Source organism: Urtica dioica, chromosome 7 (assembly GCF_054948205.1).
Source record: "Urtica dioica subsp. dioica isolate 48M chromosome 7, U.dioica_male_clone48M_v1_H2, whole genome shotgun sequence".
NCBI lineage: Eukaryota > Viridiplantae > Streptophyta > Magnoliopsida > Rosales > Urticaceae > Urtica > Urtica dioica.
In genome coordinates, this window is record NC_142762.1 from 40428915 (window position 1) to 40453579 (window position 24665).

Below are 24665 nucleotides of genomic sequence, written 5' to 3' on the forward strand. Positions count from 1 at the left end.
CAACATTTAATAAGTCTTAGGTAAATAGCCAACAGACGTAAATTTTAGATAAATAATCACCTCCACATATTCGCCTACGTCATTATTTACGACTATTTACCTAAAATTTACCAAACGTTGACTATTTAGCAATATCAAACGTTTAAATTGACTATTTTCCAAATTTTTTGATTTTTTAATCTACTACAATTTTTGTAAGAATTTCTTTCAATTTCGATGAATAGGTGTTTCCAAAAAAGAAAATGATTGAAGGATCTGGACCGGGTTGTTTTCACTGATCCAGTCCAATTTCAATTTTCGATGGTCCGACTAAAGTGGTCCGCTCCGGTTTGAGATCGGACCGGACCAAACACAACCGTAATCAGAATGTGAGAGACTACCGCTCTAACCTCACTCGTTGCACGACCCCACTCCAAAGTCTCATCTTGACTCTCTCTTCCTCTTAGCCTTTCACACTGTCCTTCTTTCTTTGGGCTATCAGTGTATTTAGGGCAATATTTTTTCTTCTTATTATTAAAAAAATAAAATGATTTTACTTGTAAATTTTGCTTTGTACATCTAACAATTTGTATAATCAGCCTCTTAATAAGCATCTCTAACTCCGTCACTATTAATGAAGACAATTATTTCTACATAATTAAAATCATCGCTCTAAATACGGTTAATAATATTTTTTTAGAAATTATAACGAAAAAACGAGAAACGTGTATATCCATAAATTAAACTAATAATTTATCTTCGCATAAATTTTTTGATAGCTCTAAATCTTATCATATCCATTACAAAACAGATAAAATATTCTTATCATACTCTGCTTTTTTTTTCACAAATTTAAAAGACAAACAATTGGTAGTAGACAATACAATCCTAGATGAATTCAAAATCTAAAAAAAAAGAAAGAAAAAAGAATCGACACGCAAGCAAGTAAATAGTCAGACGAACACATCCAATATTGCTCTATCATTGCATTTGACTTCGTGCGAACGAGTAATAAATAAAAGAATATTTAGGATCTTGGGTGAATCTACAAAAGGATTTGTGAACGGCCGAGATTTAATCCTACCGTACGGCACAAGATCAAGGCCGTAGAAAGAGGTTGCACGGAAGTTGTAGAACACGAATAGGGATATTTGCAAATCTCGAAGAGATGTGAATGTGAGATGATGAGGGGTCTGTAAAGCTCTTAATGATCATGTTATCATGTTTTTTAATGATACCCTCGCGTGCATGTGAATAGTAATTATGTCCATTTTCATTATGTATTTATTTTATTTTATTTAGTGGGGTCCACCATTTCCACACATCACAAAATATGTACACTCTAGTCTTTGTGCCACTTGCTTTGTCTCGTCGTGTGTCGCAACTCGCAACGAAAACATTTACACTCGTAATTATTTTTTGGAGCGTGAGACCACGCGGAGGCACAGAACATTCCAACTATTATTTCACCTCGATGACCTGGCAGTAGATTCTACAGATTCAGACATTGTCACTTTATTTTTTTATTTTTTTTTATTTTTTAAGATTGCGAAGTAAATACTTAATAACATATTTATACTATGTGTTTTAGTGAAATGTCGAGTTTAACCCTCGGTTTTCAAAAATGTCGAGTTCATACCCTCTGTTTAACTAAAATGACGAAATTATACCATCTGTTTAACTAAAATGACGAAATTATACCCTGAAATGAATAACGTCACAAATCTCCCTTTCATTGATATTAACTCTTATATAAGAAAAAACGAATCAAATCTAAATCAGTACCCTAACTTCCAAATTCTCAATTTTGAAATAAAAATAGCCTTAAATTGAAATTAAATAATAAAACTCATACTTCCTAAGAAATGACTTCATTCTGTGTTCGAATTGTAACTCTAAATCCTGGATTCTCTATTCGAATATGCGATTTTGATGACTATCAACTATCGATGTTTACCCCTTTGCCTCTTTTTGTGTTCTTCACGATTAAGAGACTGTTGTTTATTTTTTAGTTTTTAACTAAATTACATATATGGCGCGAATGAATAAAGATAATTGGTGTTTATGTATAAATATTATAGTCAATGTAAATGAAAAGTCAATAAAAAGAATATTCGTGACACTGTTGTCTATTTCAGGGTATAATTTTGTCATTTTAGTTAAACAGAGGGTATGAACTCGACATTTTTGAAAACCGAAGGTTGAATTCGACATTTCACTAAGACACAAGGTATAAATGTGTTATTTTCCCTACTAAAAACGTTAGGGCAAAACGACAAAGCTCGTGGATCACAGTATCTTCACAGGACTGAACGTTGTTGCACTATTATGTGGTCCAAAACCCCACCTAGGTACTCTACTATTATGCCACGTGTACGGCTTTCTGATCTCTGATTGTTTTGTCCATCTCATTCACTTAAATAACTCAGATCAAACGAACCCACATTAGGTTTTTATAGTTGGGCCTCAGGACCACATTCACATTGGGCCTGGGACCACTTCCCAAAATACGCAAAAACTGATATTGCTTGATTCATTTCTTCTCCAATCAGTGGCCGTTCTTTATCTTCCAATTACCGAAATACCCTCCCATGCTTCTCAAAAGTGTTGACTGCACAAGATTTAGTCTTCTTGACCGTTGGATTGTGATATGTGGGTTCGAATTGACGGCCAAGATTTATTGGTTGGTGATTCAATTTTACCCTCTATGGAAGGACAAAACTTGCGCTAATATGCCTAGATAGATACACAGTACACTGAACAGTCGGAAAGATCCAAAAGTCAGACATGTCATCACTCATTCTCATTTTCATTTTCATTTGGCCAATGTGTATTGGCTCGTTATAAAGACTAGAAGCCAACTGAATGCATTATGAACAAATTATGACAATTGCAAATGTTATAGAAGAAAAAGGTTTTAAAAAAGGAAATTGTTATTAAAGGTTGTCTTTTAAATACATATATAGAGATTGGAAAAATATGACTTAGTGGTGAATATGCAATTTTTTTTTTCACTCTTTTGATTAGACAAGATATTTTTCTACTTTGGCCTTTTACTCTTAAACTTAAAAACGGGCTTGTTTGGTAGTTCACTCAAACTGTTTTTGTTTTCATATAGTTGTAGTCTAAATTTTTTTTGCAGTTGTTTTCAAGTATACTATTTGGTAAGGATTTCAGTTTTTTTTTTAATGCAGTTTTTTTTTTTTAATTCAGTTTTTTTTTTTAATTCAGTTTTTTGTAATTGTAATGTAATAATTCACATAAGAATTAGGCGTCGAGATATATACTAATTGAAAGTATTTCCTGCGAATATAATGGTCGTATATTTAGTTATAATGATTATTCACAAGTTCATCGGAGAACACCGTTTGTCTTTGTAGTCAATACAACAAATATCAACTTTTGATACCTAATATTGACTAAAAATAGTGAAAACTTATGTGCTCAACGAGAGGATCACGACCAATTAACAGTTTGTAAAATGGAGTTCTGATTGTTTAAAGTTTGCCATAATTGTAAAACTTAAGTTTCGATAATCAAAAGTGAGGAAAATGAAATGATGTTGATATGAGAGAAGGAGATGTCAAGAGGAGATATTAAAAAAAAAAGGAAAAAAAAATTGAGTGAAAAAATTGGAAAACAACTAAAAACTGTTTTCTGTTTTTCTTCATTAAAACAGAAAACAGTTTGAAAACTTTTTGAATTATATTATGAGAATTATTAAACAAACAGTGAATTCAATTTTTTTTATAAAATAGTTAGAAAAGTCAAAAACAGTTTTCAAGTTAAAAAACAAACATGCGTCTGATTTAGTGACTTTGGTCTGGTTATGAAAAACTTAATTTATTTCGGACAACAAAATAAAAGAATGTAATGATTAAAGAAAATTAGACCTCGTTGACTAATATGTATATGCTCATTTTTTTTAATGCTATGACATATTTGCTGTGGATATATCAAACTGCCAAGACCCAACATTATATAGTTTTATATAAAATATGATAATAGCAGGTGCCTAATAGTACATAAATATATGTATTTCAATAATCGGTTTCATTTGACAACACTGCATTTAGAATGCAGGATAATTTATTATTTTTAAAAAAATACAGGATTACTTAATATCAGAGCACCTAAACCCATTAACAGTACTTGCTAAAAAATATAACTAAAAAGTGCTAAAAGCAATGTAATTTGTGAAAAATTACAGGAAGATATTTATATCCTAATAATAAATTCTTTAGATAAATTAAATAACGAAAAAACGGCGATAAGCACCAATACACTGCTATCAGCAATGCTGTTTTTTTCTTGCATGCGCGCGGGGTATTTTATTATGATATTAAATAATTTATTTTAAGAATATTCTTGTCCTTATTGAGATCCACCATGATTCACCATGATCTTCTCTTACTAAATTCCAAAGGACACAAAAAAAGGAAAGAAAGTGAACATGCATATTATTGAAATTTTGAAATGCAAGTAACATAACACCTACTTATATTCTTCTTGAAAATAATAATAATAACTTTTTTTTTTTACCTTAACTTAGGTTGTTCATTATTTGATTATCATTTGTTTTGCGTTGGCTAATTAGCAGACGCGTAAGCTATACGCGCGAGAGGGAGCGAGTTGCTGGAAATCCAATCTAATGCGTATCTTCGAAAGTGGAATGGGTATGGTCAGGCAGAGGCGCAGAGGGATAATAAATAGAGAAGTAAAATCACTCGCAATTACTCACACAACACAACACAACACATTGAAAATAGCGATACACACATATACATATAAAAATATGGGTATATAGTGTAGAGAGAGAGAGAGAGACAGAGAGTTTTGGTTTTGGACGTGGTAAAATAAATTGAAAAGGAAGGTTTGTTGAGTTGTGTGTGTCATAGAAAGAATTGAAAAGAAAACTTGAAAACACAATCCTAGAAAGATAACATAGAAAAGATCAAAATCTTTCCTTTCTTTCTTTCTTTCTTTTATTTTTGAGCAAAACGAAAAACCCCACTAAAGAGAGCAAGTAAAGTTGCAAAGTAAAAGCTCTCTCTCATTTGAAGTTTTGAAGAGAGAGAGAGAGAGAGAGAGAATGTTCGCCGCAGAGAATGGACTGAAAGGAGACCCAAGGCTTCAAGGCATTTCTGAAGCAATAAGGGTTGTGCCTCACTTTCCCAAACAAGGTTTCTTTCTTTTTTTTTTTCTTTCTTTAGATTTCTTCTTTGACTTTCAACTCAGCTGTGATCTCGTTGTCGATGTTTCTTTATATTTTCTTGAGTTCTTCACTTGTATTTTCTCTACTGTTAACATATGTTATGCTTCTGTATGTGCGTGTATGTTTGATAGGAATAATGTTTCAAGATATAACAACGTTGTTGTTGGATCACAAGGCGTTCAAAGATACGGTCGACATATTTGTTGATCGCTACAGAGACATGGATATTTCTGTTGTTGCCGGTACCACTTCTGTCTCTCTTTCTCTCAATTTCTCAAGTTTCTTGTATTATTATATATATATATATATATATATATATATAATATGTGTGTGTGTTTTCTGAGGCAGCTCGATTAATGGTTTTTTTTTTAATATTATAGAGTCAGATATGTGAATATACCTTGTATATATAATAATATTATATATAAACCTAACGAGTCTGCAATTCTTATTTCTACTTCTTCTCTTGTCTTGATGGCCAAAAAATGGATCTAGCCTTGAATTATCTATAGTTATTTTTATCATCACTACTTGGATTCGTAATTTTGCTCTGTAAAAAATGTAAAACGGTTCAAAGACTTAAACATGTCTTACAGATTTTAAAGGCTGGCCCTTGTGAATCAGTGATCTGAAACGCAGATTAACACAAGAGCTCTGTTATTGTGTCTTGAATGAATAGGTGTTGAGGCAAGAGGATTCATGTTTGGTCCTTCCATTGCGTTAGCCATTGGTGCCAAGTTTGTTCCTCTCCGCAAACCCAGAAAATTGCCAGGTATGTGTGTGTGCGCTTGAACTGAACTAAACTAAAAACAGTAATGTGTAATCGATCCTTGGTTAAATCAATTATATCCGACTTCGGGATATATTTTATATTTTGTAGGAAAAGTGATATGCGAAGAGTATGAGTTGGAGTACGGAACAGACTGTTTGGAGATGCATGTTGGTGCGGTTCAGACCGGCGAACGAGCCATCGTCGTCGACGATTTGGTGGCCACCGGTGGAACTCTCTCTGCCGCCATAAAACTCCTTGGTTACTATTCCCTACTCAGCTTCATTCTTGTATGTCTGCTTAAATAGACTTTCGTTGTTAATTATAATAGTAATTATTATTATTGTTGTTTCCGTAGAACGAGTGAAGGCCGAAGTGGTTGAATGCGCTTGCGTTGTTGGATTGCGTGAGGTCAAGGTATGTGCGTAAATTTTTTTTTTTTACTTTGTTTTCTGTCACAAATATTTTTTGACATGAACGTAGACTCGAATCGGGATATGCTTGAGAATTTTTTTTATTTTTATTTTTTAGGGACAGCGAAGGCTTGATGGAACCCCGCTTTACATACTTGTCGAGCCACGCGAGATAGATGATTGTTGTTGAGGTATGTGAAATCGTACATCGAGCTCGGAAAAGGGTTTTGTTCTTCCGTTGCTTATCGGTCACGTAGTATTTATATTATTGTGTGTGATTTTGAGCAGGTATGTGTTAGAAGTTTTCTTGGGCTGACTATGAAAAGAAATGAAGCTCGAGCTATACTGCCGTACAAGGCTCGTTTTCATGTAATATTTCGTTCTGTTCCACTAGTATCTTTTTAGGCTATTACTATTATTGTTATGATGTTCCCGTGTCAGTTTTGAGGAAGGGATGTGAAGAAGTGCTATTCGTAGAGGGAGAGAGAGAGAGAGAGAGATTGGTTTATTATTCATATGCATTTGCTAAACCTCATTCTGTATCCGTACATGAGTAAAAGTCTTGCGCAGATGTTCAATGATTTAATCTTAAGAATATCCATGTGTTATGTGGTCTCGCTCATGATTTATATAACTTTGAATAAAAGTTGTCGAAACTAAAGAACTTGTTACATGCAGTGATGTTAACACTTTTGTTTTCATTGACACATCTTATGGCTAAGAAGACAACGTGGCATTTAAACCGTGAATATATGGGGTTAGTGACGCCAGTACGGACGACGTTTTTATTATGTGCACACGTATTTATTTCGGAATTGAGAAACAAAGCGACTGTTAATTGTAAAGTGGTGCCAAAGCGACGTGGACCACTTTTGAGTGTAAAAAGTCGAGGCTTTGGTCAAGACTTCCAAGAGTCTTGGCACAGACAATGCATCGGAAATACTGAAACAAGTTTTTCAAAAAAAACCCATGAAATAATCAGACTCTTATTCGTAAGACTCATCTTTTATTCAGTACCCATGACAAATATAAACTCTGATAAAAACACGTTTTAAAAGAAAACAATACATTTTTGTGAGGATTTTTTTTTGTTGTATTAGGTATAAACTTACACAGGTAATTGCCATTTTAGAGAGTGCCCCGCATAAATAAAAGATTTCGGTATCCTCTTTCTTGCTTTTTTGTTCTCCTTGAAATGGAAGACTGGCCGTTGACCAATTACCAGAGTTGAAAACCATGTTCTTTATATAACCAACTCGTTTAGGATGGTCCTTCTTCGGCGCCGTTATTGGTAACATCCCTTTTATTAACATCCCTTCGACGAAGGCGATGTAAAACAGAGTTAACCCGTCTTCTTAACTTAATATTATCGTCGATAATGTCAGCTAATATCTTCCCGAACTCGACATCCGTATTTCTGGGTTCTGTATCAGAATCAGAAGCTCTGTTCTCTTGACTCAATAGTTTGGCCTGATAAAGGTTTATAGGATTATAAGAAACAAAACAAAAGCAAGATTATGTAAAGAAAATTTATTGAAATTTACCTCTGAAAGTAAGAGATTAATTTGGTCATCTGATGTTGCCAGCAGATCTAAAGCTTCCAAAGGCGACGAAGAATACGAGTTCACTTTATCGTCATCCTCATATTCATCTTCGGTGGTCAATTTAAGATCGCACTCAACTAATCGATCATGAAGAGTCTTGCATTTATGTAGCAGCTTCTTCTTGGATTTCTCGGCCCTCTCGCTCTCTTGTTTCTCGAGTTGGAGGAGTTTCTAAAACCAAAAGAAACACCCATTTGATGTGGTCAAAATGCCATTCTCTCTAACAATATGTAACTCATCTAATATTTATCGTATTGAAATGGAACAACGGCAATTCAACAAAGATAGATAGTTTTGAGTCCCAGGATGTGAAAAGATATTGGAATACCTCGGCTTCAGATTTTTCCTCGTTTGATTTACTGAGGTCATGCTCCAACTTCAATTGTAAGGTTCGGAGGGATTTGACTTCTTTGACGAGAATTTTGCGATCCGCCCGAGACTTTGCTTCTAGCTCCTCGTATTGCTTCGACAAAATCTCAAACTTCTGTTTAGAAGATTCCAAATCACGATGCAAATCATCTTTCTCTGAATCGGGAGCACCTTTTGTGGATAACTCTGCACACGTCTTTTTGTCCTGAAATTGTCCACAATATCAATATCCCAAACCATGTCAAAAGGACTGAACAAATGATGCAAGATAAAGCAATCTGAACCTTTTCAGGATTTGACTTTAATTTCGCTTCCATTTCCAATGACTTCTGACGGAGTTCCTCCATATCCCACTGCATTTGTGTGAATCTTTCCCTCTCAATCAATATAGCTTGCTGCAGATTCTCTTTGCTTTTCTGGCGATCAGTTTCAAGTTCCACTTCTAAATCCTTCACCTGAGAATATCCCATCAATATAGTTAGAAGTCACAACACTCATCAGGAAAGCCTAAATTATGACTTGAGCAAAGCTGCTAGCAATTATCTGAGTTGGATTAACATCCCCGTCCAAATTACACTATCAAGCATGTTTAAATTTCTTAAGGAACGCATGACCCATGAAAATATGGACATTGACTAAAATTACTCTATAAATTACATTGAGCCATGGAAATTACCTTTGTCGCAAGATAATCTTTCACTGCAATTTCCTGATTCAATCTTGCGATAAGATCCTCCATATCTGTTTTAGCGGTGGCTAATCTTCGTTGCAAAGTTAGGAGAACTCTGTTCAATTTATTTCGCTGATCCACTGGAATAATTAACTGGGCACCACCCGAAGTATGCAATTCTGAGGCCCCAAGACTCCCAGTGCTGTTTGAAACCTCACCGCCTCTAAGAAGGTCAGGAGAGCCATCACCAGATGAATTCGGGATTCCAGAGTTGGACATTTCACTACCTCTCACGGAACTTATATCACTTCCTACACTCTCGTTCGAAAGCTTACGGGCGTGTGCAATTACTTTGCCATGGTCTGGATCAGAGAAAAGATCCATTCCGTTAGCGGAAAAAAGTGAAGCTTTAGAACCATTACCATTGTATACTTTCTTCCCCAGAACATTGTTGAAATGCCTGGCTTGAACCTTATTCCGAGGAAGACCTTCCAACTGCTCTAAAATAGTCTGCCCCATTAACAGCCCTTCATCAATATTAGTCATTCCATACTTCATTAATTTTTCTATAGGACCAGTCAAATCCTCATCCAGTTTCAGATCATCCAGACCTAGTTCAGAAATGTCATCTCTTCCCAGAGGAGTTCCAATCTCAGATATCTCATAACCGGTATCACTTCCATAATCCGATGTGATTGATGAGCTACCAGCAAGGGTAGGTAAGTTTGGATGAGTAGGCAAATCATGGGAATTCGTTTCTGAAGTCTGGGGATTTACATCTTGGAATGCTGACAAGTACAAAACATCAGAAAATATATCAAAATATGCGTGAAGAAATGATACCGACAAGATTAATATATGTTAATTCACTTGAGATATTGAATACAAGCCTTCACAGAGCAGATAGTCACATACATGCCCTAGCTGCGCCTTCAAGCTCAAGAAAGGAAGCCACTACAACACTTCTTGATATATCAATATCACAAAGCAACTTTGTCACCCACTCCTCTAATGAACGCCTTCGCTGTAATCAAACAAAGGTTTCAGCAATTCCAGTAACATTCATTGGACACATGATAGCATATGCATATAAATCCTCATGCGCATTCATGTGTGTATTAAGTAGCTAAATCTTTCAGTTATTTTCAGGAAAAGAAAAAAGGAAATGCTAACTACTCGAGAAATATGCTCTCTTTCATAAAATGAATGCGTGTACGCAGTGGAATAAATTGACATGTATTCTGTTACAGCAGCAATGATCAACTTTTTTTTTTTAATATCAAGTTTTTAATTGTTATTAGCAAAACACAATCACGGGTTCTTATCAGATATATCTGAGACTTGCAGTGAATAGCTCCAAACAACAGATGATGCTAAACAGCGTAAAAAAGGCATACCTACCTCTTCCAACAGAGCTCGACTTTTCATTCGCAATAGACCTTTGGGCGGGGTAGATGGAAGAGATTTCTTAGGAAACACTTTTTTAAGCTACAAAAGGAAGTCCAGAGATTATATCAGCGAATAAAGAGAGGAATCCCGTGCCTAACAATTATAAAAATTTTCGTAAAGACTTAACAGACCAGTTTACAAGTACCTAATTAAAGAAGTAATGGAAAACAAAAGGTGGACTTACATCAGTGAATAACTTCAAAAAATCATTGAATCTTCTGAGCACTCCACAAGTTGTTGTTATTGCTTCTGGTGATTGCAAACCAACTTGAATCCTGTAGAACTGTCCCATTAACATGTTAGATAAGAATATGCACAAAGATGGTAAGTTCCAATAAAAAATTAGCAAGTTAACTTGAAAGTAACGAGTGATAAGATAATTCTGAGGAGGCTAGCAATGTGTTGAAATGCACTAAAATCAGATGGCATTACAGATTCAAAGAAGGTCGTTGATACATCTACCCGAGAAAAAGGGAAAAATTCAAACTAACTCATTTAAATGGATGAGAATCAGTCAAAAAGAAATTACTAAAAGCTTCCCCTTTTGAGGATACATAAATGGTTACAAAATATCAGCTATCAGCCATAATATATCTGTGGTGCCAATGTCGTTTAAAAAAACTGCCATTAAATACTATTGTATGGTGAGCAATGGAATTTAAAAAAAAAAAATACATGAATGATAAGATATTATGATGATGTTGGGAATAAAATAAAGATAAATTTGCAATGACAAGATTTAACGTTTGATTTTTATCCTGGGAAATAAGGAGTGGTAATATCTTTACACAAATTAATTAACTACGTTCTCTAATCTGATCCCGAAAGATGGCATAAACAACATCTAACCCTGAGCAAAGATAAAGACTGGAGAGTCATTCAATTTGAGTACCACAACAGGATCTGAATCTCTTGATTTTGGAAGGACAACCCAGGAAGGTATAGTGACACAATAACTCCAGCCTGTACTAGAATCATGAGGCCAAACTGTGTCTCGACCATTCTGCAGAAACAATGAGAAAAGTTATATAAGAACATCATTCAAAATTCAGTAGAAGATAAACCCATAGTTGACTTGGAGTTGCCTAGCCAAACCAAACATCATATTTTGACGAATTTAGATATCTTTAAGAGATAAAGATAATCCACTTTTTAAACATAGGTGATTAGAGTCTAAGTAGGAAAACGTAGCAAATACATTCCTATTAAATGCTATATATCACCAATGTGATTCTTCACCGCACACATGTCATAAACAGAAACGTTACATGATCACATGTATTGGATATGCGTATACTATTACTAGATGTGTTAAATGCCCAAAATATTGACATGTTTACGTGAAGATACATAGCATTAAACTAAGAGATTATTAATCTACAGAGTTGATATCATCCATCGCAGCTTCAATCATCAATGTTTCACCGACCGATGAAGACTGTGGATCAATCTTATGCACTAGCATCTCAGACACGATTTAGATTGTGTGATCAAACTACAATGATTGCAAACAATGCCAGGATTCAAGCATTACTCAATCCAATTCAAAATCAACGCGTCGTAGAGTGACCAGTGACTAGGAACCAAACCAATTCTTCTTTACTAACTAGACAGACGTATCACAGCGAACTAAACCCTAACAGAGCGATCAAATTGAAATCCTAAAACCTAAAGAAGTCGATCAAATTTCACAGTAATTCTGAATGAATAATAAAAAAAAAATGACAAAAAAAAAGAGCTGACTTTGAGTTCTAGGTTTTTTTTTTTTTTTTTTGTCGAATTACCCATTTTCTCGGCGGAGGACTCCAGTCCATTCCCAGCGGCAGCGGTGAAGAACCATCGTGTCTGTGCTTCGGAGGACTCCGTCTCTGCATCGTCCTCCGATTTCTCTCTATCTCTCTCTCTCTAAGAGATCGAAGCGATCATATATAATTGAATTGACAATTCGATGGCAGAAATCCCTAATAAGCTCAGAGCTTTTGGCGATCGGATCGGTAATTAAAAGGACATCCGACTCTCTGTCTGTCTGTGTCGAATTCAGTGCAGAAACGACGTCGTACGGTGGGAGCTGAACCAGCCAAGCGTCACTAAGCAGAGACAAGAACAACGTTGCGTGTCATCCACTTCGCCAAACTCGTATTCGATCTTTCTCTCTCACACAAACCGTTTAGTGTCTTACACTAACAATTGTAATTAGGCTCTCTCTCTCTCACACACACAAACCCGCAGCTCCTTCTGAGCTTTTTGTTTCTTTTGTTTCCTTTTTTTTTTTTTTTTGTCCCTTTCCTCCTTAGAATTATATTGGTATTCAAAAAACAATTTTCACCTAACTCGTGTTTTGCGATTTCATTGAAATGACAAACAATTTTCACAACGCAAAAACAATTGGCTGGCATCTTTTAAAAAAAAAAAAGTGAAGAAATATCAAGACAAATTATTTTAATGAATAATATTTAAAATTTAATTTTTAACTCAACATTAGATTAAAAACAAAAAAACTCCTCAATTCAAATAAACCCATTTTTTTCTCCTTTCACTCTCACACTTCATTACGACCAACTATGATGAAATTCGATGGAATACGAGAGATTCCGACAAGCTACGACGGTCTACGACGTTGTACGACGAAGCGCTTCCAAGGTTTCCGGCGTTCTACGTTCTTCATCTTGAAACCGGATGTCACGTTCAAAATGACCAAAAAATTAAAAATTTCATATTTATTTCGTGTTTAGATTGGTGTAGGACAGTTTTAATGATGATTAGAGTGATTATTAGATGATTTGGATTGATTATGATCAGTTTGATAAAAGTTAAGATTCTAAATTTGGGATATTTTCCGATGAAATTCGATGAAATTCATGACTGTTTATGATAAAATACGATGAAGTTGATAAGATTTATGATGAGTTACAATGCTTTAAGATGAAATACGATGGTTTACGATGAGCTTTGATTTACGATAGTTTTCGATGAAATACGATATGTTGCGATGAAATTAGAATTTATGACAGTTTTCGATGCTTTACGATGGATTTTTTAGAAAAATTATTGTTTTATGTTTTTAGGATAAATTGATGTACCTTTTTTGCAAAAGCTTCTTAGGCCGAATCACATACGGTTGGACGAGTGTCTTAGAGAATGTGAAAGATAAATTTGAGGGTCTTGGTCTAAACGACCGACTCGTAGGGACTCTGTTCGAGTAGTTTTTCATGGGAAACACACTCAATTTTTTTCCCGATACTCCTACATACTCTTCTTCATCGTAAGGTTGAGTCAACAAAAATGGGAGAGATACACTTCGGAATGAAAAATCAGCGAGTGAGATTTGGACGGCTCGAATACGCTTTGATATGTGACTTCAGCGTGGAAGATGGTTCGTCTAAGGATGAACAAGACGAGTGCAAGAGCAATAGGTTGATCACAAAGTACTTGAACAGTGTGTCAAAAGTAAGTTAAGTGTCATAGTAACGGCGTTCAACACTTTTCAAAAACCGGACGATGCTTTCAAGCTTGATGTTTGTGTCTTCTGTCTTGGGATATCTACTTGGGCAAGAAGGCAACAAAAGCATTGAAGATAAATATTTACATATGGTTTAAGACCTACCATTCTTTCTTTAGTATGCATTAGGGAAATATCAGTTGGGCTGAGACTCTCGGTCAATTTGTCGCACTTAATTACGACAACTTTAAAGTTGGGAAAGTCGAATGTTGTGCAAAAGGAGACCAAGTATACGTTGACGAAAAATTTGCGCACCATTCAGTACCGGGCGTACGAGGCTATCTCAGAGATTGGGTTACAATAAGGTAGTAACGCAGATCTTCGAGTACTGAGGATTCATTCATGGTTCAGCAACCGAGTTGTCACGAGTAAAGACGTCGAGAAGATTATAAAAAAACGGTAACTACTATTAACTTAAATTCATTAATGTCACTGGTATTGAAATATTTGAAAAGTTTGTTGTCTTGTAGTTGGGCGTTCTTCAGATGCTACGACCACGGAGCGCATACATCGAGTTTACAAGTTGTTAGAGACGCATCTCAGCCATCTCTCTATCCGATAGATGTTGAAGGCGATGATGTGGTAGAGCCACGTAATATCGAGGTTGAGATTGACCTAATAGCGTCAACCGCGAAAGAAGCTGACGTATTTGGACATGACGAAGACGAAGACGACGTTGATGACAAACATATTTCATATAGTCCGCGAGTTCCTCGTCAGGTATAATTAATTAGGAAAGCAAAATTATTTATAATAATCAATTTATTATTTAAAATTATTTAGTTTAGCCCGATCCTCCTTGTCTCAGAGCTCATCGTCTCGAAGATCCCACTCGTCCCGAAGCTCCCGCTCGTCTCGAAGATCCCGCTCCATTTGTTGAGATGGAGGATATGTGGAATGAAATGAGGAGATCTCAGGGGACAATCATGCATGCGACGACTACGAATGGTTGTAGACTACGAATGGTTATATAATATGTTAAATATAGATATAATTATATATATATATATATATATATATATATTAAATTTTAACTAATATAACAAAAATTTACTAAAATAATTTAAATTTGAAAACATAGCTCAATAACAAGAATAATTACTTAATCATATAATAAAAAAATATACATCTAAGTTACTATTAATTTATTGAGATAACTGCCACGAGGGTTTGGGTTAGGGGACGTCGAACCCAAACCTGGATACGAGGGTTTGGGTTAGGGGACGTCGAACCGCCGAGCCTTCTTTGGCGGCCTTACATTCCTCCGAGTTGCAATGAACACCACATCCTAACGGAAAAAAAAAAAAAAAAAATTAAGGCGAAATGATAAACCAATTCCTTCTTTGTTTCTCTTCTTTTTTTTTTTTTTTTTTTTTTTTTGCAAATAGTGTAACAGTATGAGCTGATAGATAGATAGATAGCTTACAAGAGTTGGGGCAAGGAAGCATGACTGACGATGGTGGAGGACAACATTGGCAGTCAAGTCGAAGGGGTTAGAGAGAGAGTGCAAAATATCAATGGGAAAAGAGATTTGCCGCGAAAAATAGCTTCGAAATAAAAAAAAATAGAGATGATTTTGGCCGCTTAATTTTTTCGCTGAAAACTCGGATTCTGTTTTGTCGCGGCTAGTCATGAATATCTTCGGTCCTGGCTGAATTTATGTTTTTATAGTGATACTTTTTCATATAAAAAAAATATGCCAACATAACCTAAAATTCCTATAAATATGGCCGGCCCCCCTAGAAAATACTTCAAGTAGTTAGCCCTCTTAATATAGCTTCTTTTTTTTTTCTCCGTCCGTGCCGAAATTTGGTATAGATTTTTACCATTACTCACAATATTAAAAACCTTGTTTTTTTTTATTAGCAATGATAAATACGATATTTGTGTTTTGTTCATTTTTTAGGGTTTATTAGGTAAATAGTCACATTTACAGATTGACATTGTTAAATAGCCAACGTTTCGTAAATTTTAAGTAAATAGTCACTTTGAAATATTTACAGACGTAAATTTTAGGTAAATAGCCACTTGCATTTACTCTGTCAACGTCATCTTTATGGCTATTTATCTACGATTTACAAAACATTGGTTATATAACAATTTCAAACATTTTAGTTGGTTATTTACTTAATTTTTTGTTGTTCTTACATACAACTCTTTGATGTCCATAGTTAGTCGGCTAAGAAAAATCATAACACCTATATATTTACATTAATCACGCCAATGCATATTAAATCGTGTCAAGTACCGTATACATTTGGGACATAAGCTTAGAGAAAAAATTTGTTCTCATAAATGTTTGTGGTGTAGTCGCTGCTTCTTTCTGCGTACTGAATTGATGGACCATATATTGTAAATACAGGTTCGCCATATTATTACGACTTAATTCTCTCTCCTGCCTAAAACTACTCTATCCACATTATGCAGGTAAAAATTATTAATCTGAGTCTCGCACTCTGCAGGGAAAGGGAACAAATAAAAATCACAAACGATAAAGTTGTGAATTATTATATATATATATTATATACATGACGTAATATCTTTTTTTTTTTTTTTAGATAACTGACGTAATATCTTTTTTGGAGGACTTATATGACATTGACATAGTGTCTTAATTATATATATATATAAAAAAAAATTTACAGGACAAGACCATGTCTGCTCATATTTAAGCAGAAGGAGGGCTAAATTTTTACAGTGCTCAGCTGTGCTCATATTCAAGTCATACTACCAACCAAATGTCACGCGTATAAAGCGACGTGAAAAGCCATGACTCCTCTACATAATTTATTGTAGAATAATGACGTGAAAAAAAAACCTCTTTTAAAGGCAATGTGTAAATCTCTCATCACTTTTTCAGCGACGTAAATCTCTCTCTCTCTGTAGCAATAGAGCGCACGCGTTATTAATGAATCTCTTATTATAAGAAGTATATTTGAAATTGCAGATTATCGTAACCAGCTGGGGTCATTATAGCTTTGAATCGGCGGTGATTGTTAACCTCTTAGAGATATATTATTAGTATGTAAAACACAACTTAGTTTCGGTGTAATCTTGAATGGAGTTACACAAAAGATTACTGTTGTCAAGTTTTTAAAATTCAAGAAAAATCTAAGGCAAAAATAAAATAAAATAAAAACTTATCCTAGTCTAATGAAAATTAAAAAGCCATATTTAATTTCATTTTCGCGATGTTAAAATTTTAGTTGAATTATCTAAAAATCAATACAAAATTCAAAACTAAATCAAAACGCATGTATGTGCCATATATTATGTAAACGTAGGTATAAATTGAACAATTTATTTAATATTATTTGATTAATTAGACCATGTTTTAATTGAGGGCAGCCATTTAAATATTTCATACAGTTTCATCGTAAATTTTTTATCCCATATTAATTATTAAACAGTTTCTTTTTCATAAGAACTGATATTTTTTATTTTTTAAAATCTTATTGCTATTATAATCAGTACATTTTTTTACGTATACCTACATTTTAATACTAAGTTTAATTTTTATAAACTCAATAACTATTGTAAAGGTATAATATATATCTAAAATATATATGACTAATATATTTGATAATATCCCAATTTTAGATTACTCTTCTATAATAATGTCCTCATTTTAAATTATATCTATAGATCTCAATTTTTTTTTATTTATATATAATTCCAAGCCAATATAGTGAGTTTTTAAATAAAAAATAACACATATCCAGAGTATAAATATAAAATCAAAACAAAGATAAATATAACACATTTAATAAAGTATTTTTTGAATAAGCACATATAAATAATAAATTTTACTTTAGTTTTTTTAAAATTTATGCCACGTTTTATTTATCCATAGAAGATAATTTGTTAATATAAATAATTACAATACCTATATATATCTAATATACATTATAAATTTATATTGAATACTTTCATATTTTAGCCTCCTCTGTATACATTTCCTATATAAATTTGAGCCATTGATTAAGGTTTATCCAAGTGCTGCGTTGAATGCTGAGTTTTATATATAGAACAAAATGATATACGAATACTCCATGAAGTGTTTTTATTTTAGAAAAATCAAGTAGTGGAACTTTTTGAAAACACCCCGTTTTATTCTTGAAAACCATACGAATGGTAAGTCAAAATATAGACTCTTGATAATTTATCATAATAAATATTTTGATATATCCAATCAATTCCGAGCTTTCTTGATCTGATTCGATTTTATTCAATAATTCAAAACCGGTTGTTGAAATTTCATGACTAGCATGTTACGGTACAAAAAGATAAGACCACATTTTCGTCTATTGCATATATAGAAAACTTTCAATTGACAATTCGATCTTAAATAAATAAAAAAAAGAAGCAATAAAAACACACATGTAGTAGCTAGATGTATATACTTTTAAATTTTCGTGTAGATGATATGTACAACATGTAACATGATCAACGTGAGTGTGCTTTCAGAAAATAAGAGACTCTCGATATCAGTTGGTAAATCAAGCAGAATTCAAATCCATGTCAATGTTAAGTTTAAAAAAATATAATTGAGAAAATTACGATCATATATATAATACCGACGAGATACATAATCAAGACAAGACGTACTGAAATATGTCTAATTTATGTCTACCAAGATATATATCATGAATCTGGGAAAATAAATCCTTGTAAAACAAATTTTTTTTTTTTTTTTATTAATGTAGAATGAAATCTGTAAACTCACAGATAAAGCTGCCTCTGAGTCTGAGTTGTAGCAATCCATGCATACAAATATGATTCACACACAGTAGAAATTTATATTGTCCTAAAAGGCAAAAGTATAAATGTCCATGTAATATATATATATATATATATATATATATATATATATATATATATATATATATGTGTGTGTGTGTGTGTGTGTGTGTGACATTATTGAACTTTCTGGAAAAATAAATTTGCAAAAAAAAAATATGGGACTTGAAATTGAATAAATTACCTGATGACGATCCATATATTCCTCAAACAATTTAGATCTCTCCCATTGATTTTCAACAGGTTTCTTGAACTGTATATATATACACATTATTGTAATTATTATTACAATACCACTGAAATTCTCTGGTGTTGAAAACATTACGAACAGTTCAAGAAAGCTGTGGAAGATCACAAAGAGGATCCGCTAAATGATGAAAGAACTTGCTGTTTGGTGTATGTATTAATCTTGTGAGAGAGAAGATAATATAAATAGAGATACACGTTACGTACATATATAGCAATGGAGTCCAAAAGCAAAGGGCAAAGATATAAAAGTTCAGTACACACAGATCAAGTTAATTATATCTACACAGACATATATATTGTCTACACAGAGGAAATATGGTAATGGACCAAGCTCTATTTTTTTTTTTTTTTTTAAGATTTCAGGTTTAATGAACAAATAAATGTACGTTTGTTGCAAAACCAGCACCGTTTCATAATTTGGACCCACCACTTTGCTTGATTTGTCCACATTTTTAAATGAGAATAAATATTTACATATACGTACATCACTGACGTATCAGAAGCAACTTCGCAACCATCTTGCATCTACCATCAATTTCTTTACAGGATTTTAATTTGATGCTGCATCTGCATATACAGGTAATTATAAGCTTATAATATATTCAAAATCTAAATACATGGGCTATGTTTACTCGTATATAGATCCTGCAAAATCCAAGGCTGAGATAATTAAAAATGTGATTCATCCACTTGTTTAACATGATTTTTAAAATATCTTCATTTTCGTCAATTAATCAAATTCATTAGCGGACATTACATAAGATTGGATTGATGATTCAAATATCTAGTATTTTAATTTAACAATTTTATTCATTTTTCATGGTAAATCATAAATATGTGTATTAAATTATATTTATTTTCAGTTTTTTCATACGGGGTAAATCGTCAAGTAGTCATGATAAATCATCAACATCACTACATAATGATTTCACATGTGTTTTCAATCTTTATTATGGTATATTTATATATTATTTTAAGTTATAATAGAGAGAGAGAGAGAGAGTCTAAGGTTTTCAATGTTATATGTCCTTCTACATACTCGTTTAATAAACTCTAGGTAAGAGAATTGTAATACTTTGATTTGAATAACAATTATAGTTGAAGATTATAATTTTTTTTAAAAAAAATATATCATCGTTTCTTTGATACCCTTTTTAAAGAAGGCGGAAGGCCTAATTTTTTTTCTCGCCTAAAGCATCGATATGTATTAGGCCGGCCCTCGGTATACAGCCATATTATTACTGACCAATCTACAACAAGTTTATAGCTAAAATACAATTCTAGCTATCTAATACATAAGATAATTCTATGTTTAATTTCTTAAATACCCATAAACCCTAATTAATTTTCTAATTCAAAATCACATACTCGCTCTCCCTCTCGAGCTTTTCCCAAATTCGCTACATTCACACCCAAATTCAGTGTCTCTCTGATTCCTTTGGCGAGGAAAAAGAACATGATCAGTCCCTAATCCACATGAGGCAAAATAATAAGGAAGTTAACAATCTAGGTTAATAAATTAACTGTACAAAATGGCAACTTTATTTCAAATATTTTGAAACGCTTCTCTAAATGCATAATGAAGGCGCATACAAAAGTGACCTAAGATTAGAGGTCTTTTATAAAAAACGACTGACATTAGAATTAGCAAGGTGACATTAATTAACTGTCTAAAGGTAACTATCAAAGTTACAATTTCATTTCAAATATTTTGGAATTGCTTCTCTTAACATAATGAACTTGCATCCGAAAGAGACGTAAGGTTGTTAATGAAGAACCACTCGACATCATAATTAAATAAGGTAAAATAACTAGGTAAGAATGTTAATGTAGTGAACTATACAAAAGTCGACGAAAAAATGTACTGACCTATACAAGTCAATGAAATTAACTATATTATTATAATCAAGTAATCATCAATATCATCATCAATTCAAGCTTATTATAGGGCGGGGTCCATCGTCATCGTTCCCTTTTTGTCTTTTTATGGAGAAGAAGCTTCATCAAATAAAATGAAGCTAAAAGCGTTTCATTATTAGAAAAGAAAAACAGTTCATAATAGCTTTTGAAAGTTGAAATTAATTAGTTAGCAAAATAATCAAAGTTTCACCAAAATAGCTAAAGTAATGTTGTCAAATATTTTTTGACATCAAGATTAATTTTTTTACAATTATTATAAGCAATTTATTACTTTTAAAAATATTAATTATAAAATTAGTTTGTTTTTTAAATCTAATTACTGCACATTTTGACTATTATTCTAATATTAGGCAAATTTTGGCTATATTTTAAAATTTTAACTTTAAATCGGCTATTTAGCCAAATCACCCATTAGAAAATGGCATTTTTTTAAAGATTATTAATTAGCCATATAAAATTAAAAAAAAAAAAATATTTTCCACGAAACTAATTATTTAAGTTTTTGAAAAATAATTTCTTAAACTTTATATGTTAATTTATTTTATTTGTTTGATTTATTTACGCTAATTATTTTGAATAATTTAAAGTTCAATAATATATTAAGGGAGATTCGACATATAGTCAATTTAAACCCCTTATGTTAACATTTTAGCCGAAATTTTTAAAAATTAAAAATTAATATAAACTCAAGCAAGAAGCATGCGCGATAATATGGAGATGTAGACATGAGTTGGACTATTTTTTTTATATATATATTTGAATAATTGAGCAATAATTTTAATTGAACGTAGTCATTTGACTAGTTACAACAATTTAAATTTAAAAAGAAAATAATTATGAGTAATGTAATTAATTGGAAAATAAAATAATTTTCGGTTAGAAATAATTGGGCCGGCTAAATAACTAGCCAAAACAACACCCCTACTTTAAAATTATAACCCAACTATTAACATATTTAGGAAAATAGCCAATTTATCATAGCAACATTATAATATTCCAATAATACCCTTAAGTTAATATTATTAACTATCATAGTAAATAATATCATCCATAACAAAAAAAATTAGTAAAATCTAATTAACAATAACAAAAACTACAGTAAATCTTATTTACCGTAACAAGAACAATAGTAAATCTTATTTACCGTAACAAGAACAAAAGTAAATCTTATTTACCGTAACAAGAATAACAGTAAATCTTATTTACCGTAACAAGAACAATAGTAAATATTATTTACCGTAACAAGAAAACAATAAATCTTATATACCGTAACAAGAACAATAGTAAATCTTATTTACCGTAACAAGAACAATAGTAAATATTATTTACCGTAACAAGAACAATAGTCAATCTTATTTACCGTAACAAGAACAATAGTAAATCTTATTTACCGTAACAAGAACAATAGTAAATACGATTAACCATAACATTTTTTAGTTAATTTAACAAGAAAAATATCAACGATGAGGACTAGTTAATCTAACAGTAAATATGATTTACTAATTAATTCCGTGAACAATCGATGACAGTAAATCCGACAGTAAATCATATTAACCATTGAGTAAATCACTCGTTTCTACGGTAAATATAACAGTAAATCCGATTTTATTTCACATACAATGCTTTTAACAGCCACCGAGTTTCAGATACATTGTCCAACCAAGTTGGCAATAGTAACCGACCGCCAGAGCAAGGTAAACCTTTGAAGTGTTTTTGTGTTACAATGCTATGAATTTCTTTTCTTTGACTTCCATACCTTTCAAAAACCTGGAGCGTGGCTGAGTTTGTATATATAGGCTTTTTGTGTGCTTTTTTTTTTACCCGACTATATGCTCTCTCTTATTTTTATTGCCTCGTCTGATAGAATTATAGTGCCTAATCCATTTTATGTTTTTGGGTAGGAGCTCTGGGTATGCAGCCCCAAGTTCACAACTAGACCCAAAGTATTCAGAATCCGGTCGGAGTTCATAGCTCTGTAAAATATCATTTGGAATTACTCCAATTTCCAAGGTAGCTCGATCTCTGCTTTCGCAGCCTTAGAACTCTCGATTTCGCGTTCCAAAGCCTCGATCCTCGCCGATTTCTCTGTCGAGGCACGGCTGATATCGGCGAGCTCGGCGTTGGCCTCCTCACCCTCGGACATCGCCTGAACCAGATCGTGCTGGAGCCTCGCAACCTCGGACTCGAGCGCCGCCGCTCTCGCCGCGATCGCTGCCGTGGCTCTCACGGCCTCGGCTTCCGCCGCTTTCAGCTTCACTTCCTTTTCCTCTCCTGCGATCCTAATCTTCTCGATCTCCATCGCCATCTTCTTCGCTTTCTCTCTTGCCTCGTCGTTCTCCGACGCAAGCTTTCGCTTCTCCTGCTCCAGCGCCTCCACCTTACGGCTCAGCTCCGCCGTCTGATCGGCGTCGTAGAAGCTCTCCTCCGTCGCCGAATCTCCGACTCCGTTCACCTCTACCTCCACCGGCACCTCATCCTCCATTTCTGCGGAAAACAAAATCAACGCGAATAAAATCCAAGACAACCTAGAAATGACTTGTTTGGCTGACGAGAGAAAAGTATCTGCAAATCTCTGTTGTGTGGTTTGCGATAGAAGAGGAAGGGTAATTTTGGAATATAAAATAAAATGGGCTATTCTCTTAAATAACTGGATAGTTAGGCTAATATTTTAAAGTTCCCCTTAACAAGAGTCTAGTTACTTAGAAATCTCGAAATAATTTGCTACTTGGTTTGTCAAATTTACTCTAAAATAATATAGAAGATAGGTTTTTTGCTCGAATGACAATTTCTTTTTAGATATTTTATCTTCAACATTACCGTTTATATATAAATAGGATACTTAGCTATATAGCCATTTTAAAACTTTAAATTTGCATATCAACCAAGTTTGGTTAATTATAGTTTCTTAGCCACCGATTTTATAAAGGTTTCATTAGATATATAGCATTATTTACATTTTTAATTTGCCATTTAATCAATTTTTAATAAAGTTTTGGTAAATAGTCATATTCACAATATTTACCCTATTGGATATGAACAATATTGTGAATATGGTTATTTACAAAAAAATTACAGAACAATTTGCTATTTGGTTTGTCAAATTTACTCTAAAATAATATAGAAGATAGGTTTTTTGCTCGAATGACAATTTCTTTTTAGATATTTTATCTTCAACATTACCGTTTATATATAAATAGGATACTTAGCTATATAGCCATCTTAAAACTTTAAATTTGCATATCAACCAAGTTTGGTTAATTATAGTTTCTTAGCCACCGATTTTATAAAGGTTTCATTAGATATATAGCATTATTTACATTTTTAATTTGCCATTTAATCAATTTTTAATAAAGTTTTGGTAAATAGTCATATTCACAATATTTACCCTATTGGATATGAACAATATTGTGAATATGGTTATTTACAAAAAAATTACAAAACATTAACTATTTAGAAATTTCTCTAGTTTTAGTTGATTAATTTGCTAATTATTTGTTTAATAAATAACAATAATTTGACAATTTGCCCAAAAAAATGCCTTCCGCCCATTTGCTGATGGCCTTCATTAATTTTTATTAAAATAATTAACACGAATTATAGAAGATCGCAAGAATCGAGGTAAGAAACCTCTAAACGCGCAACCTATTTACAAAAATTCCCATAACAAGGAGTTCTAAAAAAAGCTCTTCTCCGAGAAACAGTAAGCAACTTTTATCGCGATTTGAGAAT

At 33.0% G+C, this 24665-nt stretch overlaps 3 protein-coding genes across 5 annotated transcripts; 1 reads left to right on the forward strand and 2 right to left on the reverse strand.

Moving 5' to 3' along the window:
* The first annotated feature begins 4720 nt into the window (after positions 1 to 4720).
* Positions 4721 to 6966, forward strand: APT5 (adenine phosphoribosyltransferase 5). Its single transcript, XM_089618566.1, has 7 exons — positions 4721 to 5162; positions 5326 to 5436; positions 5874 to 5966; positions 6075 to 6224; positions 6322 to 6380; positions 6495 to 6567; positions 6665 to 6966. Exons 1-6 carry the CDS (start codon positions 5072 to 5074, stop codon positions 6564 to 6566), a joined length of 576 nt encoding a protein of 191 aa, XP_089474692.1. The 5' UTR covers positions 4721 to 5071; the 3' UTR covers position 6567; positions 6665 to 6966.
* Positions 6967 to 7362: 396 nt separating this feature from the next.
* LOC149391585 (Phox (PX) domain-containing protein) lies at positions 7363 to 12823 on the reverse strand. 3 transcript variants are annotated; one of them, XM_089618563.1, is made up of 10 exons: positions 12253 to 12823; positions 11361 to 11471; positions 10653 to 10743; positions 10421 to 10507; positions 9935 to 10043; positions 9026 to 9807; positions 8634 to 8804; positions 8309 to 8554; positions 7921 to 8151; positions 7363 to 7846 (listed from the first exon to the last, which is right to left on the reverse strand). In XM_089618563.1, the coding sequence occupies exons 1-10, from the start codon at positions 12306 to 12308 to the stop codon at positions 7637 to 7639; spliced, it is 2094 nt and encodes a 697-aa protein (XP_089474689.1). In that variant the 5' UTR covers positions 12309 to 12823; the 3' UTR covers positions 7363 to 7636. The 3 variants fall into 3 exon arrangements, with proteins under 3 accessions (XP_089474689.1, XP_089474688.1, XP_089474690.1); XM_089618562.1 differs by having other exon boundaries at positions 10653 to 10751; XM_089618564.1 differs by lacking the exon at positions 12253 to 12823 and having other exon boundaries at positions 10653 to 10751; positions 11318 to 11456.
* Positions 12824 to 22737: 9914 nt separating this feature from the next.
* LOC149391586 (peroxisomal and mitochondrial division factor 2-like) lies at positions 22738 to 23764 on the reverse strand. Its single transcript, XM_089621058.1, has one exon. It carries the CDS (start codon positions 23416 to 23418, stop codon positions 22930 to 22932), a length of 489 nt encoding a protein of 162 aa, XP_089477184.1. The 5' UTR covers positions 23419 to 23764; the 3' UTR covers positions 22738 to 22929.
* Between the last annotated feature and the right edge of the window lie 901 nt (positions 23765 to 24665).